Here is a 12,823-nt window from a genome sequence, read left to right as displayed (position 1 = left end):
GAGTCATAATTCTGAATGCAGTAATATTATATTTATTATTAGGGCAAGTGATTGAAAACTATTAATTTATGTATATTGTGTATAATTTATTTATGTTTAATGTGTATTGATATAAAATGACACAATTTTATAGCTTTAACACAAGTTTACATGAATAGAACTTGACAGGGTTAGTTGTGTTATTACATTTTTAAACAGTGCAGTCCTTTACAAACAGAGCTTAAATTGGATTTAACCCGTAATTGTCCTTGAAAACATTTTTTTCTTAGTTAATGGCAAAAAAATCTACTATATTTGATATACACATACCAGTTTGACTGAGTTTTCATTTAGTGTCTGTAAAACTATGAAAGGCGGCTGCTGTTTGTTTGCTGTTTTTTTGTCCGAAATCACCCCCTATACCCTTAAATAGGGCACTATTTGAGTCGCTGTCTGTACGAACCAGTACGTGCTTGTCTAGTAGCGGCTGTTTGAAGCGGCCCAGCGCAAGACGTACTGCTATCAACTCAAGGCAGTTGATGTGCCAATGCATTTGGGGTCCCGTCCAAATACCCGAAGCTGTACATCGCGCCCCAGCCGGTGTTGGAGGTATCCATGAAAACAACAGCATGCCTGGACACTTACGATTCCGTAGAAACGCAAGGTCCGACTACGGGCTGAAGGTTTGGTGACAGGCCAGGGTGATATTCACACCCATCTCAGGGTTCGGCCGTGAAGCCAGTGCAGAAACGGCCTCATATGAAGCAATCCAAGCGTCGTTACTGCGGCTGTGGATGACATATAACCCAGGAGCCTCTGAAAGTGTTTACGTAGGACCGCTGTCCTGCTCTTGAGTGAATTCAAGCAGTTTAACACTGACTGAACATGTTCCTCTGTGAGGCGTGCTGTTAGGTTGACCGAGTCCATCTCCATACCGAGAAAAGAGATCCTCTGAACGGGGGGAGAGTTTGCTCTTTTCCCAGTTGACCAGAAGCCCCAACTGGCTGAGGTGACTGAGCACCAGGTCCCTGTGTTCACACTACTGCTCTTGCGACTGGGCCAGTATGAGCCAGTCATCGAGGTAGTTGAGGATGCAAACGCCGTGTTCTCTCAAAGGAACATGATCTTTGTGAAGACAAGAGTCTTCAGGTACAGCCTGAAAGGGAGGACTTTGTTCTGAAATGCCCGACCCTCGAACGCAAAGCAAAGGAACGGTCTGTGTTGAGGGAGAACCGAGACATGAAAGTACACAGGTCAATCGCTGCAAACTAATCTCAAGTACGGATGCATTTGAAAATGCGTTTCTGCATTAACATGTAAAACGGGAGCTTGAGAAGGGCCAGATTCAAAACTTGCAGGTCCAAGATTGGCCGTAATCCACCGCCTTTCTTGGGTACAATGAAGCAAGGGCTGTAGAAGCCTGACTTCAAATCGGCTGGAGGGACCAGTGCAATCTTGCCCTTCGCCAGTAGGACTGCAATCTCGGCCCGTAAGACAGGAGCATCGCTGGCCAGCACAGAGGTGAACTGGATGCCCCTGAACTTGTTAACTGAATCGTATAGCAGAGTCTGATGGTCCGAATGAGCCAGTAAGATGGGCTGGGGTAGAGGTCTGCTACCTGACCCGAGCCCGACGGGTCCCGAAGAACTCACCGGTTTCAGGTCGGATTTGGATTAATGATAATGAATAGCCTCGGCTTCAGGTCTGGTTCAAGTTTGTAACTTAAGACCCAACTGTTGGCGATAGGAGAGTGGTATGAGAGTGGCAAGGCACAGCGTCACACACTGCCATCTGAGTCCTCTTGTGACCCTGAGATAAAGGCTGCTCTTCTATTGATAAACAATAGGCAAAAATATGAAAACACAGAGAATATTTTGTGTGTGCAATCTACAAATTAGCCACGATGCAGCAAAAACTGCACAACAATGATGAGTGACAAAATATCAAGAGTGCAAAATAGACACAAACCCCACACACACATATGAACTGTTGTGACTGTCACACAAAGTAAGTTTTTGCCAATGCGTGAAATAAAATCAGTAATTCAGCCACAATGCAGTAAAAAAAAAAGGACAGCAAGAAAGAGATTACACTCTTAAAAAATAGAGAGTACAAATCAAACACACCCACTCAAACACAGAGAAACAAAACTACAGTGCAAAATGACACAGTTGTTTTGTCGTTGTCATTAATGCCATGTTCCCTTGTCTCCCTTCAGTCAAGACTATTCCCTGGACTTTGCAGTATAAGGAGTACATGAATCATCTGGTGGATCAGGGCGCTCTGATGCTCACGGTCCCCGGACGGGTCAATCAGACCAAACACATTCTGGCCACACAGTCTGTGCACTCAAGACCTCATTATCACTGTATGCCAATGAGACTAGAGTCTTTAATTGTCACGTCACTTATAACAAGCACAAAACATGTTTACATGTTGTTGCATTTTGATTGCATCTATAAAGTGTCATAATAGTAGTGCACTATATGAAGTTTTCTGAAGTCATATGATCCTTAAGTGAGGAACAGACTAAATTTATTTTCTCTATCTTAGATCTCAAATATCAAGATCACGTTCCAGAACCCGCTGTCACAAGTGTTGAAGAACGTTTTGTTCCATATAAAGGGATTGAGAATGCAGAGCGTCAGAAAGATCCCGAAAGGGTAAATCTTTGAGTGTTTAACAGCAGTTTCATTTCAGCTGTGACGTGTTCATGCACTGTAGATATGTTCCAAAACATAAATTGTACTTCATTAAATATGATATTTCAAGAGTGAAGCTTCCAGAGAGTTGACATTGTGTTTGTGTCTGTCAGTGATGTGGAGAAGCTTGCGACGGTTACACTGATGGAGAAGTTTGTGCCCACCGTCTCCGGCTCTCAGAAGCTCCTGGTATCGATGGACTGCCGTCAGCTCACTCAGGTGCACGGATTCGCTGATATTGTGCTCAAAGCAAAGTGAAAAACACTGTCATTGTAAAGCCTTCTAATGATCACGCTTCTCTTGAAAAATATGTATGTACTGGATATAAGGATAATCTGCATCAGGGTTTCCCGCAGCACTTTCTAACTAAGGCGGCCACCTAAGCAACACACGCCTGCCGCCTTAACTACGTCGTCAAAAAAAAAACATATATGAGCGATATCCGCCGAGTTACTCTGTCCTGTTTTCCCCCTTTCAATCCTTAAGTGATAAGCCTTCGTGTTCGCTTCAGTCTTGTTATCAGCGCGTTCTTCCGCAGCGGCGCCAAGCAGGACAGAACAATCAGAAGCCAGTGTGTGTGTGTGTGTTCATCTGAGCCTCCTCATCTGTCAGTGCTTGTGAATGTCAGAATATTTGAGATGACCAATCAAATCAAAGTAGGCGGGCTTTATGTTCGCAGCGAGAATTTTAGCAGAGCGACTCATAGACAGGAGCGACTCGACTTCAGTTTACGGTCGGTCAAATGGGAGATAAGCTGTAAGTTGCTAAACTAAACATTTCCTATTTGACAGTTTTTTTAGGTTATACAACAGTTAAAAAAAAAAGAGGGTAACATTACGTGATTTACTACATTTAAAACAGTATAGTCAGGCTATTGCTCTATTTTGCAACGAAATCTGTGGCTTTGAACAAATCGTGAGATTCAATGAATGAATCGATGACACACATAAAGACAATGAGTTACCGCCACCTACTGGCGATTTTAATATAATATTTTATTAATATTAATCGATTTTTAACATTGCCTATTTATTGAACATTGTTTTATTTAAGGAATTATTTATTTTTTAAAGGTATTACAAAGGTAAAAAAAATGAAATGGAAAAATTGATTAAAGGGGGCAAATATTGTCCCTTAATGGAAAAGGTGTGACTGCAGTCTAAATGGAAGAGGTTCTGGTCCAGCCCCAGGCTCAGTGTGATTCTGTAACCCAGGCTAGCCCGTGATGTGAAGTGTAAGCAAAACACTTCGCATCATGTATTTATAATGTCAAGGTTTGCATCTTCTCTCTTTATTCCAGAGCAGTTGATGTTTGTGTCTATCATCTTTGAACTGATTATGAAATTGGCGTGATAATTATTGACATAATAAATTGTAAACATTTGATTTTTATTCTGACTCTGACATCATTTTTAGTAGAGTTAAAAAGAATAGTCAAAAATTCGCTCACATTTAATGATGCACAGATATTATTAAAACCTTTTCATTTATGGAGTCAGATGAAATAACAAAGGTAATACAAATAAAAAAAAATGTATTTCATTTAATCAAATTACTTAGCCATGAGGAAAGGCAGTAACGCGCAGAGACCTTCACCCGTTATCGGAAAACGCCTTTGGGCTGATCAAAACGGGCTTACAGTATTATGTAGAATTGTACAATATAATATTAAATCATATTATGTAATATGTCAGAGTAGATTTGAAAAGCAAAGTATTAAAAGTTAAAAGCAAACAAATAATTGTGTTGATTGGAAAATATAAACTCGTAATAAATTGGCCATTCAAATGTAACTTATGAAATATATATATATATATATTTTTTTTTACATTTTTAAACATAACTCACAAATATAATATTTCATCATAGTTGATGATTTGTCAGTGACTTATTTTTGAGGGCCTGAATATAGTTCTTTTTTAGCACTTGTACATATTATGTGTATCACATATTGTAAGTAAAAACTTATTGATTGTGGTTTGTGCAAGTTATTTTCTTTTTTTAATATAAAAACAGCAATCTTCTCAGATTTGTTTTTAATTTTAACTGACAGGAGTGATGATCAGTGGGTTTGAGTTTTTACCTTTACCATTGGGGCATGGGTTAAACACTGGATATTGTTTCTCAGTGAAAGTCTGAGCAGTGAAAGAGTAGATATGAGATCTGGACTCCACGTCATAAAAAGAGACCAGACCCTTCTCATAATCCACAAACACACCAACCTTCTCAGGTTTCACTCTCAGAGATAAAGAGACAGGTGGATTTTCACAAGCTAAATATTCATTTTCATTCCTCAGAATCACAGTCCAGACTCCATTCTCAGGACTCAGTATGATGTCCTCCTCCCTGTTAATGGATTCTCTGATCACTCCTAAAGTCCAATCAGTCTTTCCCTTCACCTGCACCTCATAGTAAAATCTCCCTGAACTGAATCCCTGCTTTGCCAGAACACAACAAACCAGATCAAATCTCTTTGGGTTTTTTGGGACGTCCTGCTCAATGTCTCCACAACTGACTTGTTTTCCATCATCAGACAGGATGAGATATGGATTCGCTGTATCAGGATCCAGAGTCACATCCACTGAGAGAGATCAGACATTATCAATCAACTTATTATAAATACAATACAATTACAAATATAAAACTTATTTTCATAAATATTTTCAGATTTCAGATTGTACAGTATAAAATACAGATTATAAACAGTATTGTTGTATTGTGTATTGAAGAAAATGGTGTTAGTCACACAGTACCTGCATACTTCTGTACAAACTTCAACCCTGTGGACGAAGATGACAATATAATGATGAATTATTAATAGCAGTAATTTCAGGTTAACCCTCATGTTGTGTTCAAAACCCCAATAACACCTGTGTTGTTCCCGGTCAAAAATGACCGGACCATAAAAAAAAAACGTATAAATCACTCATTATACCATATTTTCACCCAATCTTGGATTCAATCTTTTTGTCAACATGTTCTCTTTCAATTAGGACTGGTTTTATATTTTGATTTGCATCATTTGAGAGTAGGCATTTCATTTTTTGAGTAATTTTTTTTAATATTTTTTAATAATTTTGGAAATATTAAATAAAATCTGAAAAAAATTGGTATTGTTGATCACACTAGTCAACTTAAAATTTTCACCAGGAATTTTGTTTTGAAACTTTTGTTTTGTAAAAAATATGGCACATAGTCACACTTGTGGTGTTCCCGGTCAAAAATGACCGGCCTATAAAAAATAGCTTATAAATCACTCATTATACCATATTTTCACCCAATCTGGATTCAATCTTTTTGTCAACTTGTTCTCTTTCAATTAGGACTGGTTTTATATTTCTGTTTGCATCTGATTAATCGTGGGCCTCATTTATCTGAGAGTAGGCATGGTCAAAAATGGTCACAATGGCCGACCATTGAAAGTGAATGGGAGAGACTGAAAATAACAGAACAATTTAGTTTTCAGGAGCATGCTCATTATTTTTATGCACACATATGAGCATGTGTGCTTGCAAACATCGAGCCCTTGGACCTGTGCATGTATCGATACATTTATACACACGCTACCCAGACACACACACGTTAAAACACACAAACTTTTTTGAGTATTACACACATTCTTTTCCACAGAGAGAAATTTGATCCTACCCTAACCTACATCTAATATACAGTTATTCATCTGACATTACCACACACTGTCACTGTCTCCCTCCACCCTCAAAGTACATGCTGCCGCTATTTCAGCTTATCATGACCACATAGATGGCAAAACAGTTGGAAAGCACGACCTGGTCGTCAAGTTTCTTAGGGGGGCGAGACGATTAAATCCTCCTCGACCCCCCTCCATACCCTCTTGGGATCTTTCCCTGGTGCTTCGAGTACTTCAGGATGTTCTCTTTGAGCCTCTGCAGTCAGTAGACTTAAAGCTTCTTTCCATGAAGACTTTTCTGCTGGTTGCACTGGCCTCTGTCAAGAGGGTAGGAGACCTGAACGCATTTTCGGTCGACGAATCGTGCCTAGAGTTCGGGCCGGGTGACAGCCACGTGGTACTAAGACCCCGGCCTGGCTATGTGCCCAAGGTTCCTACCACTCCCTTCAAAGACCAGGTAGTGAACCTGCAAGCGCTGCCTTTGGAGGAGGCAGACCCAGCCCTGGCTTTGCTCTGTCCCGTTCGTGCTCTGCGTATGTACGTGGACAGAACTCAAAGTGTCAGGACCTCAGACCAGCTCTTTGTCTGTTACGGAGGCCAGCAGAAGGGAAAGGCTGTCTCCAAGCAGAGAATGGCCCACTGGATAGTGGATGCCATCGCCTTGGCTTACCAAGCACAAGGCGTGCCCTGCCCGCTCAGGTTGCATGCACACTCCACGAGTGGCGTTGCATCCTCCTGGGCGCTGGCACGTGGCTCCTCGCTAACAGATATCTGTAGAGCTGCGGGCTGGGCGACACCTAACACGTTCGCTAGATACTATAGCCTACGTGTAGAGCCGGTCTCCTCCCGTGTTCTCACCCTAGACGGGTAGAAGCACTGAGAGGTCTGGCTCTGTCGGCTTGCTGCACCCTACTGTGCACCCTTATTGCTCCAGAGTAAAAACCTGTCGAGTCCTCCAAACCCCTCGGACCAGACTTGGCGGAGCGTCCGGCGCCAGGCCCTTATCCGCTGAATCCTTGAGAACCGGATCTGGGCTGGGTTCCATATGTGTGACCCTACGGGGATCCCATAGGTGTATATTCTCCACGGCTGCTCCTATCGGAAGCCTGTGTCTTTCCCTTGGGCTAACTCACCCATTATTCATATGCAGTACACTCTTCGGGCTAGTCCATATGTATTTCCACATAACTCTTTGAAGAAGTGGCTTCCGCAGCGTTCCTTCCTAAACAGAAGGGCATGCATCCCAGTGTTATCCAATATCTCACTGTATGGGTTATCACGGAACAACAGTGTCAGACTCACTCTGTGTCAGCCTCCACCTATCGTCCTTCCAGGCAAGAAGGTGTAGAGGCTTGCACAGGGGCGCTGGATGGGGTGCAGCAGCTGTGGCGCTTTGGTAGGGATTCCATGACCTACGTTGTAGTGACTGACCGATAGGGAACGTCTCGGTTACATATTGTAACCCTCGTTCCCTGAGCGAGGGAACGGAGACGTAGGTCCGTCAGCTTTCTCAGGCTTGGCTCCTCAGCAAAAAACTAGTGTGCAATCGCACCAGCTGCTTGTTAAATACCTGTGCTGCGAGGCTGCACAGCTGTTGCAAATGATTGCACGCCAATGTGTATTGGCTTGTTTTAGTTTCACGCGAAGTAGATTGGCCTCTCTAGCGAGATTCCTATTGGTCAGTCATGACTTACGTCTCCATTCCCTCCCTCAGGGAACGAGGCATACCATATGTAACCGAGACGTTTCTCTCTACTGGCAGCATAAATGCAGCTCGTTCCCCAGTTTGTAAAATAAAATGCAGAATGTGTTTACAGTAAACATACTGTAATGGAGGTCTATGAAACAAATATTGAGGATTTAATACAATGTGAAGCTTGTATTTTTTATGAAAGGTCTTCTATTAATAATTCAGTAAAAATGTGTTATTTGAGCTGTAAAGTGTCTAAATTGTCCTTGTGAGGTGGCAAACTTTTTTTAAGACATTATGTATTTTTACAGTTAGTACACAGAGTTACATCCTTTCCTTGTCATTAAATACTGCTTTAACATGAGTTTACATTGACAGAACTTTATATAGACAGGGTTAGTTGTGTTATGATTACATTTTTGAAACAGTGTGATCCTTTACAAAATGAGTTTAAATTGGATTTAATCAACCCTCGAGCAGGATTCGTACCGGAGTCTTGGGAAAGAAGCCGGGCGCGCTAACAAGACGCTAAAGACTGCAGTGAGGTACACACACAGCGCCTACTGGCCTACGTTACAAAAACACTGCTTGTTTCACATTAATAATAACCGACTTGCACGTGCCTGTATGTATGCCATTGTAATCGTCTTTACCTTGATTACAATCAGGGTGCGAACTACAGGGGAGCTAGGGGGAGCTTGGCACCCCTTAATAAGACATGGGCTCCCCTGAAAACGTGATTTGTGAAATTTTGGGGGGTCTCAAAAAAATTGACAATGTTTTATTTTGACGTGCAATTTCAGTTTTGTGTTATGTGATCATCGTGGAGTATTATGTCTAAAATAGCAAAAATATAATTCATTCACGCATGCATGACGGCGATTTAAACCTAATTCACTTCAATAAAGATAACTATACATGCTATTCTTGTAATGAGCATCAAGGTGTGGTGGCGCTGCGGTGCAAATTCCAATCATGGTTAGTAGGCTACATGTTAACTCAAAGATTAGTAGAAAAAATATAAACGGTGGAGGCCATTGATCTGCGCGCGAAGTCCTTGAAATCCATTCTGTGTTAAGGTAAGGCATGTTATTCCCAATTATGTGTTGTGGCTGGGTTGTTATAGGTCTGCGTGACTCTCGATGTCTTAGGTCTAATTGAACGGATGAATTATGGTATTCTTCTGTAGCCGGACGAGTAATTTAACCCTTGTTCAAGTCAAAGACAGTCAATGTAGCTATAGACTATTTGGGGATGGCTGTTTGCTGTTTGACTTAGCAATTTGTGTCAATAAAGTATTATAGGGTGAATCCTGTATATAGTGCTTGCATAGTGCATACACTTGGAGCTGTTATGTATCTTTGGAAGTCCTTGAAAATAATGGGTTTCAAAGAGCAGCGCCGCGCATTCCGCGTCCTGTCAATCCTCGGCACGCGCAAGTGCACGATCAAACGCCAAACCCCCGTAGGAAAAAAATTGGGCTCCCCCAAAGGACACGGTATAGTTCGAGCCCTAGTGCCCTTTATTGACTAGCTGCCACTTAACCCATAATATTCCTTGAAAAAATTAATTTATTTGTTAAAGACAAAAATCTACTGTATTTGATATTCACATACCAGTTGGATTGTGTTTGTCCATTATTGTATCTAGAGTTTTCTTCAGTTGAGCAAGAGCTATATACAGTGAGTTCACACCAGAGTCAATCCTGATCTCAGTCCAGTTCTTGGTGTGGGGACGCCTGTACAAGGATGAGCAAATCTACAGCAGGAAAGACAAGATTGTTAAATATGTTATTCATTTATATTTAAAGTTAGTATATTTTACACAGTACCTTTCTAACACAGTTAACAAATTTTTCAAATTGGACTTTATTACTGTGGTAACTTAGTATAAAAAAAAAACAAGGGAGAGGAATGCAGGAGTAACTGTGCTTATTTTACAGGATTACATCAGTATGACCTTTCTATACAACAGGATAGAACATTTTACTGCAACAGGGAATTCCCACACAACACAAGCATATTCACCCCCTAGCGGTAACAACTGGAACGGCTAGAATTGTACTCCATCTACTACATCTCTCCCCCTTAAAGCTAAAACATCCCCAAACATTCTTTCTTTTTTTTATACCAGATAATCTTGCTGAATTGTCTAACAAAATCTTTCAGATATCTTGGTTCACGTTTGTGGTCAACAACACTGGTAGAAGAGCATCTGTTTTCCACGACTTTTGAAATTGTTCAGTATCAGCCAGCCTCAGGCTCTTTTTGTAACACTGGTTACAGTCCTTTCTGTTCCCCTGGCTCTACAGGTACATTGCTCACAGGCTGTCCGATTCACTCTCCAATACCTGGCTTGGTCTTGAAGAAAAAAAAAAGAAAAGAAAAAAATTTCGCAAAATCCGGAACATTGAGTGTCTCCTGCAAACCTGATCAACATGCCTTTTCCAGGTCTGTCCTGTTACTGTCAAGGCAGCATAAGACAGCAGACTGGTACAACTTTCAACCACAGTAGGAATCTATTGTGGCCCGTAGCTATAATTTCTCACATACATAGGATCACCCACTGAAAAAGTCAGCAGTGCTGTCATGGTCTTCTTTTTGTTTGAGTTGTTTCTTTTGCACCTTGCCAGATCCGGTAGAAGCAAATCAAAAGTTGATCTTAAACGTCTGGACATCATCATTTCGGCAGGGGACAAACCAGTTGTAGTTTGTGGCATAATCCTATAATTGAACAGGAATCTACACACTCTTGTCTCCAAAGTTTCTACCTTTATTTTCTTAAGACCAGCTTTGAAGGTCTGCACGACTCTTTTCGCGAACCCATTTGATGAGGGTTGGAAGGGTGCTGTCCAGGGCAGGTCCATTGTCTGATACCAACATCCATGGCACACCGAATACGCTAAAACCAAATCAAAAGATCCTACTGACCTTGGTCTTTATCAATCCCTCCTCTCTTCCTTCTCTGCTAATATCTCTACTGATAAAATGACGTACTACCACAACAAAATTAGCAATTCTTCTGACTCTCGCATGCTTTTCAAAACCTTCTCCTCTCTTCTCAACCCTCCTCCTCCTCCTCCTCCTCCCTCATCAACCCTAACAGCTGAAGATTTTGCCACATTCTTCATAAATAGAACAACCACCATCAGTGGCCAATTTACCAATCTACAAACTGACACACACATTTTACCAGCTAATGCACACATTATACCCTCCTTCTCTCTACTTTAAGAGGCAGAAGTCTCCAAACTCCTCCTTTCCAATCGCTCTACCACCTGTTCGCTTGATCCTATTCCCTCTAATCTACTTCAAGCCATTTCTTCCTCAGTTGTACCCGCACTCACGCACATCATAAACACCTCTCTTCGCACTGGTACCTTTCCCACAACTTTTAAGCAGACTCGGGTAACCCCACTGCTTAAGAAACCCACTCTAAATTCAGCACATCTGGAAAATTAGAGACCGGTATCCCTTCTTCCATTCATCGCGAAAACCCTTGAACGAGTTGTTTTCAACCAGATCTCTTCCTTTCTTACACAGAACAACCTATTGGACAACAATTAGTTTGGTTTCAAAAGCGAAAACACTCAACTGAGACTGCCCTGCTCTCAGCAATTGAAGCACTGAGATCGGCAAGAGCAGCTTCCAAATCCTCAGTTATCATCCTGCTGGATCTGTCTGCTGCCTTTGACACAGTGAGCCACCAGATCCTCCTGTCAATCCTAAAGATGAAGGGCATCTCGGGAACCGCACTCTAATGGTTCAAGTCTTACCTCTCAGGTAGGTCCTTTTGGGTGTCATGGAGGGGTGCGGTGTCTAAGACCCAACATCTAGCTACTGGGGTGCCTCAGGGCTCAGTGCTTGAACCACTTCACTTCTCCATTTACATGACATCACTAGGATCTGTGATTCAGAAACATGGCTTTTCCTATCACTGCTACGCTGATGACACACAACTCTAGCTCTCATTCCAGCCTGATGATCTGACTGTTGCTGCTCGCATCTCAGCCTGCCTGACAGACATTTCTGGCTGGATGAAGGACCACCACCTTCAACTAAACCTTGCGAAGACAGAGCTACTTGTGGTCCCAGCCAACCCAACACTTCATCACAACTTAGCTAGGCTTGTCATCCATAACTCCATCAAGGTCAGCCAGGAACCTTGGGGTTGTAATTGATGATCAATTGAACTTCACAGACCACACTGCTAAAACTGACCGGTCATGTAGATTTGCCTTGCACAACATTAGGAGGATCAGGCCCTTCCTATCAGAGCATGCTACACAACTCCTTGTCCAAGCGCTTGTTCTATCGAGATTGGACTATTGTAATGCTCTCCTGGCAGGTCTTCCAGCTTGCTCTGTCAAACCTCTGCAACTGATCCAGAATGCAGCAGCCAGAGTGGTCTTTAATGAGCCGAGGAGAGCACACGTCACTCCTCTCCTCACAAAATTGCACTGGTTGCCAGTTACCGCTCGCATTAAAATGCTCCCTTTTACCTAAACTCATTACTTCAGACTTATGTGCCATCCAGAAACTTGCACTCTGCAAGCATCGTCATGTGGTGCCATCTCAAAGAGGCACAAAATCCCTCTCACAGACTTTTACCATGACTGTTCCCTGTTGGTGGAATGATCTCCCTAACTCAACCAGGGCGGCTGAGTCCGGAGCCACTTTCAAGAAACAGTTGAAGACGCATCTTTTTCGGCAGCACTTGATCCAGTAATACTAACACTTTCTCTTCTATTCTATTTTTCTGTTTGTCTGTTTATTTATAAAAAAATTTTTTTTAAAGTACTGT

The 12,823-nt window shown here is 41.9% G+C and overlaps 1 protein-coding gene and 2 long non-coding RNA genes across 3 annotated transcripts in view; 1 reads left to right on the top strand and 2 right to left on the bottom strand.

Moving 5' to 3' along the window:
- Positions 1-2,329: 2,329 nt before the first annotated feature.
- LOC143725564 (uncharacterized) lies at positions 2,330-3,015 on the top strand. The gene is made up of 3 exons (XR_013198255.1): positions 2,330-2,347; positions 2,533-2,642; positions 2,795-3,015. It is a non-coding gene; the product is annotated as an uncharacterized LOC143725564 (long non-coding RNA).
- Positions 3,016-4,550: 1,535 nt separating this feature from the next.
- Positions 4,551-12,823, bottom strand: part of LOC143725536 (E3 ubiquitin-protein ligase TRIM21-like) — a 35,275-nt gene continuing 27,002 nt past the window's right edge. Inside the window, exons 5-7 of the mRNA XM_077218015.1 lie at positions 9,637-9,778; positions 5,435-5,461; positions 4,551-5,262 (exon numbers count right to left, since the gene is read on the bottom strand). Of these exons, the coding sequence (XP_077074130.1) occupies positions 4,724-5,262; positions 5,435-5,461; positions 9,637-9,778 (708 nt within the window). The 3' untranslated portion in view covers positions 4,551-4,723. The remainder of the gene's footprint in view (positions 5,263-5,434; positions 5,462-9,636; positions 9,779-12,823) is intronic.
- On the bottom strand, positions 11,003-11,503 carry LOC143725562 (uncharacterized). Its single transcript, XR_013198252.1, has 3 exons — positions 11,454-11,503; positions 11,330-11,399; positions 11,003-11,288 (listed from the first exon to the last, which is right to left on the bottom strand). It is a non-coding gene; the product is annotated as an uncharacterized LOC143725562 (long non-coding RNA).

The sequence above is a fragment of the Siphateles boraxobius genome, unplaced genomic scaffold (assembly GCF_051911475.1).
Source record: "Siphateles boraxobius isolate OS27281-9 unplaced genomic scaffold, OSU_SipBor_1 77, whole genome shotgun sequence".
Classification (NCBI taxonomy): domain Eukaryota; kingdom Metazoa; phylum Chordata; class Actinopteri; order Cypriniformes; family Leuciscidae; genus Siphateles; species Siphateles boraxobius.
The sequence above is the reverse complement of the archived record's forward strand: the minus strand, read 5'-3'. Positions and strand labels throughout refer to the sequence as shown.